The sequence below is a fragment of the Adiantum capillus-veneris genome, chromosome 21 (assembly GCF_014529385.1).
Source record: "Adiantum capillus-veneris isolate H3 chromosome 21, ASM1452938v2, whole genome shotgun sequence".
In the NCBI taxonomy this organism is placed as follows: Eukaryota; Viridiplantae; Streptophyta; class Polypodiopsida; order Polypodiales; family Pteridaceae; genus Adiantum; species Adiantum capillus-veneris.
In genome coordinates, this window is record NC_140951.1 from 16,597,791 (window position 1) to 16,604,178 (window position 6,388).

A 6,388-nucleotide genomic window follows, 5' to 3' on the forward strand; every position below is an offset into this window, starting at 1 on the left:
TCTTTGTTTGTCAAGCCCTTAATAATCGAATCTCTCTTGTGTTGGCAATTCAGCCTAGGGACATCTTTCAAAGTATTGTCTCACTCGTGGAGATGCATCCCCTATAATTTCTCATGGATGTTGTTGATCATAGAGACAATGTTGGGTGTTATATCTCTCTTTGAGAAATCTTCCAGAAACTCTCAAAAGTGCATCTATGTCACTAAAATAGATGGGATTCAAAGGTTGGAACCTTTCCAATGCCTTTCCTTCCAAAGTCATACCAAACCCTTTAAATTGTGTGTGGAAGCCAAACACTTGCCCCCCCCCCCCCAAAACCCCCAAAAAGGACTTGCTTGAAATGGCTACATGTTGGAAAGGATGACCACGTCCAATGTATGGTTTCTTGACCCACTTTTGGTCTTGCGACTGCCTAATCTTCCTCAGGGCCTTCTGTAGGCCAAAAAGAGACGATCAAGCAATGCCAAATTTTGCTTTGCTTTAAGCTTTAGGCCTACATGACATTGCCAAAGCAAACCGATGAACAAATTATGCAGAGAAAACTGTTGCAAACGGGTGTGAGGGAGGGGGGCCTGGAATGGAGGCCCGACAATGAGGAGATGGTCCTGGAAAGCTCAGAGCTTCCATTTTCGGCGATGGCTATACTCAGAGATACGTCCAAATGAATCAACGCAAAAGCTGCGAACCTCAGCTGCGACTTCTATGTCAAAGAGGTGCTCTCTCTCTCTCTCTCTCTCTCTCTCTCTCTCTCTCTCTCAGCTCAAAGTGTTTCCCTCATGTTGTTCTGCAGAAAAACAAGAGATAGATTGCTCTGCACCGCAGTTGTGTCTCATGATGTTGAAGGCACCTCTGTTACCAGTGAAAACATGGAAGAGATTGATTTCAAATCCTTTTTTCCAGCTGCTATTGGTAACAACGGTGGCGGCGGTGCAAGCCATGGAAGTGATTTTTCTGCAGGAGCTGATGACTCTCTTGTGGAGGCTCAGAGTAAATTGATCTGCACTATCCTTGATGACGGAGTGTGTGACTGCGATATGCGACATCGACTTGGACCTTTTGTTAAGATTCTCTCGCCTGCTCTTGTCGCGAGAGTTCTGAACCGAGTGGCAAGCGTGGAGACAGCGCAATCGTTTTTCAAATGGGTGGCACAGCAGGAAGGTTACAAACATGATGGCTTCGTGTATAATGCACTTATGTTGAAGCTGGGCCAGGCTAAGAATTTCACTGCCATTGAGGAGTTAGTGGACAAAATGCAAGCGGAGGATTGTGCCGCTCTAACAAGCTCAACGTTTTCAATAATCATTAAGAGCTACGGGAAGGCCCGCCTACTTGAGCATTGCTGGAGGACCTTGGCAAAGGCAGAACTTTTGGGTGTCAAAGTCGATGCCCGTATGTATACAACCCTCTTGTGGGTCTTGTTTAATGCTGGGAAAGTGTTAAAGGCGAACCAGTTGGTTCACAGGATGGAGGACAGCAAGGTAGAGTTTGATCTACACACATATTTCACTATCATACAAGGGCTGTGCAAGAATAAGATGCTGGCAGACGCGCAGAAGTTGTTTGACCGTATGATGTCCTCTGGTTGCCTCCCAAATGCTCATGTCTACAATGCAATTATTCTGGGTTTTTGTGAGTCGGGCGACCCTAGGAAAGCGCTTTCTTACTACGAAATGATGCAGAAACAGGGATGTGAACCCGACACTTATACCTATAACACGATAATCCAATCCTATTGTCATCTTCAAATGTCTTCTGAAGCAGAGGGTCTAGTGTCCCACATGCAAAAAGCGGGCTGTGAACCAAACCATGTCTCTTACAACATCTTGCTCCAGCACTATTCCCAAACGGGTAATGCTAAGGACGCAGAGAATCTTTTTATGAGAATGCAAGCAGGAGGTTTGGTAGATGGTGTCAGTTATAAGCTTTATTGCTCTCTATTGAGAAGATTGGGAAACATTGAAAAGCTTGTTTCTCTGGCAGAAAATGTCTACTCAAGGTATGGGAATACTGATCTTGAGGTCTGTAATGCAATTCTTCAGTATTACTGTGAGAAGAGTGATGTTGTTGAGGCTGCAAAGTACTTGAATGAGGCTTTTGTTAGGTTAAGTGCCCCTAATGAATCATCGTATGCGTTGATGATGAGTGCCTATTGCAAAGTAGGAGATGTCTATGCAGCTAGCTCGCTCCTTTCTACAATGGTCGAGAGAGGTTGCACGGCCATGACTGTGCACTATGACCTGGTTATCGTGGGCTTGTGTGAGCAATCAAGGGGATGTGAGGCCTTGCAGCTCTTCAAAGAGATGAATGTGAAAGGAGTAGAAAGTAGCTCTTCAGCTTGTGAGCGTCTTTTGACAGTTTTGAGTGATGCAGGAGTGGTGGACGAGGTAGTTTGTCTTTGTAATCACATAGCGCAGAAAAAGCATCATGTAACAGGGTTGCCGCTTGTGTCGTTTATGAAGTGCATGAGCAACTCGAACCGGTTTGTGGAGGCCAAGGTGCTTCTCAATGCAATGATGCGCTCTGGATGTTTTCCTCATTCCAAAAGCTTCAAGCGCTGTTTGGCTTATTTGCTGGAAGGAGAAATTGCTCAAGTGGAGAAATACTTTCGCAAACAAGTGCCAAATCTCGTTGATTACACAATGCAGATACAGAGTGCCTGCAAGAAAGGGACGCTAGGCGTGGCAAAGGCAGCTTTGTCAAAGATGAAGTCGATAGGGTTTGCACCTACCTATGCATGCTACAATAAACTAGTCCATGGCTTAAGCAAATGCAAGGATACGGCTGCAGAGTCACTTAAGCTCTTCGAAGAGATGTTGGAAAGGGGTCTGGTTCCAGCAGATGCTCTTCCTTCTTACCTTTTGGACTCTTTCTGCCAATGCAAGCAGCAGGAAGTGATAATCAGATTTTGCAGAGTAATCATAGCCAGGCGGTTGACCATCAGAGAGCACTCAGCAAGCTTTCTCCTTCAACAAGACGATGGGTCGGAGCTGAAAAAACTTCATTTTCAGTTGAAGGAAAGTGGCTGTTTGGTAGAGAAGGCCCCTAGCTACAACACTGGACAGCTCGAGGTTGATGAGGAATTCTACAGTTAAGAGGGTTGTGAGAGCTTGCCCTGCTTGTGAGAATGCAAAGAGAACCGTGACCACGTCAAAGGTCAAATGGTCGGTACTGTGGAAGGAGCAAACAGAAGCAGAGTCTCATGAGGATTGATTCAGGGCCAAGGAGATCTCGGAGACGGAAATGGGGAGCGGATTGCTGAGTTACTTTGAGAGACATTTTTTGGCCCACCATTGGTGACAGTTGTGTCGTTTTGCATCCTGAAGGGGACCAGAACCCTGCCTCTTTTCAAACACGGCTAGGCTTTGCGACCAGTATGACATGGTTTCGCGAAGTAGAGAAGGGCTTGATGATCTACAGAAAATAGACTTCTTGAGGGTGCCTGAACGTTTTCTTGCATGCGAGTTCTGTGAAAATTTTGACAAGATGGGCTTCGTAACCCAAAACAGCCACCCGGTTTATATGCAAATGGATCTTACAAGGAGTTCACAAACTGTCATTTGTGTGGTTGACAAGAAATAGAGGGTTTGAGTTTGATCTGATCGTTTGCATAATGAGAGCTCATTGTACAAGGGTGGTGGGCAGAATCGTGGTTTACCTTCAATCCTATAAGACTGAAGACATCATTCACCACTCTTGTGTGACATGATCTTGAGCTAAACTCTACAATTTTGCTGCTCTTATTGTGGACTTCAGTGCACCATCATGTGATTCCATCAAGTTACACTACGGTTGTTCATGTGTGTACTTTCCACTAAGAGAAAAGCAGAGTAGAGAGAGAGGGATTTTTTGATTTTGCCATTTTGAATGTATTTTACAGGCACATAAGAGTATACAAACTTTCGAGACCAACCATCTGCTCTCGATGAAGTCTGGTGAAATGGAAAGATGCGATTCTTTCATTCAGAAAGGGGACAGGGGGGAGGTGGAGAAGGCGGGAAGATACCACGCATAGGTGGGAACAGAGGAAAAGGAGGTAGAACAGGGAGGAAAGGAGGAGATGGAGACGCCGGAAGGCCGGGTAAAGGGGGCAATGGCACAGGCATGCCAATACCAAAAGCTTGCGGATCGAAAATGTGGTTGATGCCATGAATGACTATCATCTTGTCCATGAAGAAATCAGGCAGATTGATGGGCACATCGTCAATGGTGAGGGGGTGTATGGTGCTGTTGTTGCTAGTGATGAGAAGGGAGTTGCCAAACAAGAGCGTGCTTATGCGTGTGCCGACCGGCATGGAGAGGAGGTCGGCTTGTGTCAAGCGGCCTGCGGCGATGTGGTAGCGCAGAAGGGGGATGAAGAGTTCGGCTTTGAGGTTGACAGAGACCATAGCCATGTCAGTTGGAGCAAAGAGAGTGTAACCACTGGGTTGGCGGGGTTGGGAGAGTAGCTGTGGGTTGGCCAGCTCAATGGCTGTAGCTAGCAATGAGTAGCCATGGTCTCTTAGAATCCCCACTATCATCTGGTCAGATGGGGAGGGATCAATTGAGGCAGCTGGTTGTGATGTAGCTAAGAGCATGAGTAAGGCCACCCACATATCTACCCTTATGGAGATGACATTGAGAATAAAACATGGTAAGAAATACTAATGAGGGAGTTATTTATACATCCAAATTACGGCTTTGAAAACTCTCTCTCTCTCTCTCTCTCTCTCTCTCTAGGGACTATAAGGGTAGTTGGTAGCCTTCCCCGTCACCACGCTTTATTTTTCTCATTCCTACTATCTTCCAACCGTTCTTTGCATTGAGTAATGTTTGTTTTACCAATCTTGAGATAAGTCTATGCTTTGAATTCACGTTTTTAGCTTGGAAATAACTTTTGGGAATTGGGACCCACTTCTATGTCTTGTGTCACCCACAAGAAGGGACACCTCATTCATCTCCTAATGGCTTGGGGTCATTGAGAGGGCATATATGTACAATGTCGATTATGGGATGAGTGCAATGAACTAGGTGAGGGTGAGGGTGTGACAACAGCATCTTTGGAGGAGATCTATGGTTGAAAATCGGAGTCATGTGTCGGTGAAGATTACACCCTTTGATCACAATGTCAACTTGATGTAAATTGGGTGTGAATTTGGGCAAATGAGATCTTAGTGAAAACATAGTATCAAAATTTATCAAACCTATATTGTTCCCAATTCTAGGGGTTGATATGTCGAGATCAGCATGCATTGGTGCTCATAAATAGCACATCAATTACCATCATCAACATTATGTGATAGCTGACATTAACACATTGGCACACAAGCACTCGCGAGTACAACTGCATTTGTCTGATTATGTACTTGCATGTGAACTACAAGCGAATTCGACAAGATATGTGCACTGCATTTTAGTGGTATAAACTAGATGTGAACCCAATGTAAAATGCATGATTGGCACCATAGGTCCCGTTTAAAGGACCTCCAATGCCAAATAGTCTAGAGAGGCCCCATAAAGCATGGCCTTACTACAATAGTCTACAATGCTCACCTAACAGGACCAAGACTTTAATGCACATGGGGAATTATCGGTCCCCAAAATCAATGGCACATGATAAATTGGATAATTCCGGCCATCTTAATGCTTCCTACTAATCATTGCTAGTCTTTGGTTTTCAGTTACTCATTGTACTATGCAAGCATGTACCCAGTATCTTGTACCTTGCACTCGACCCCACCACTTATGTACCTTGCAGTTGAGGACATTTGCTTTTCCAACCCCGGAGTATGTTATGGATAAGGGATATGTACATTTATTACTCAAGTGCTCATATGGCCATTTATGCCCGGCCGGCCAATCTGTATTCCTTTTTGAGCATTGAAGAATCTAAAAATAAATATGTGTAAGAGAGAAATGCTCACTCTTGCACGGGGGGAGATTGCACCCATTGCTTGTGTCTTTCTTCTCCCCTCTCCTCTCTTCTCTCTCGCTATGCCAGTGTAGTACGTGGCTCTAGGAGGTGCATCTATACGCACTCCCTCACTCTATCGTTTTTTTGTCTCTCTCCTCTTGCGTATAACTGGAATTATGTACAAGTACAATTAGCTTGTATGCAAGTTTGTCGTTCATGAGCTATGTTGTGCTATTTTTGGTATTTTGCAAGGAAGCAAGGTCTATATAAGGCCATACAACATAAGGTATTTCTCATCAGATACACCTTGATTGTGTCTTTTCACATCAAGTAACTTGAGTTCTTCCTCGTTCACCAATATTCTTGAGCTCAAACAAGTGGTACTACTCAACTTTTATAACAGGTAATGGGCCTCTCTAAGCTAGTGCTAAAAAACCTAGGTTTAGTATAATCCCACCTACAAAGTCTAAAATTTACCTCCAAGTTCTTGCATTTGAA

The 6,388-nt window shown here is 44.6% G+C and overlaps 2 protein-coding genes across 2 annotated transcripts; both read left to right on the forward strand.

Annotated features, from left to right (window-relative positions):
* Positions 1-349: 349 nt before the first annotated feature.
* Positions 350-3,959, forward strand: LOC147430592 (uncharacterized). Its single transcript, XM_086493182.1, has 2 exons — positions 350-713; positions 791-3,959. Exons 1-2 carry the CDS (start codon positions 592-594, stop codon positions 3,090-3,092), a joined length of 2,424 nt encoding a protein of 807 aa, XP_086349308.1. The 5' UTR covers positions 350-591; the 3' UTR covers positions 3,093-3,959.
* A 44-nt stretch (positions 3,960-4,003) lies between these two features.
* Positions 4,004-4,687, forward strand: LOC147430593 (uncharacterized). Its single transcript, XM_086493184.1, has one exon. The coding sequence runs from the start codon at positions 4,146-4,148 to the stop codon at positions 4,443-4,445; it is 300 nt and encodes a 99-aa protein (XP_086349310.1). The 5' UTR covers positions 4,004-4,145; the 3' UTR covers positions 4,446-4,687.
* The last annotated feature ends 1,701 nt before the right edge of the window (positions 4,688-6,388 follow it).

Excerpts from the sequence above, each read along its gene's own strand:
- LOC147430592 (XM_086493182.1), top strand. The coding sequence starts at position 592 with ATGAGGAGATGGTCCTGGAAAGCTCAGAGCTTCCATTTTCGGCGATGG. Across the intron at positions 714-790 it reads GCGACTTCTATGTCAAAGAG|AAAAACAAGAGATAGATTGC; the intron begins GTGCTCTCTCTC and ends GTTGTTCTGCAG.
- LOC147430593 (XM_086493184.1), top strand. The coding sequence starts at position 4,146 with ATGAATGACTATCATCTTGTCCATGAAGAAATCAGGCAGATTGATGGG.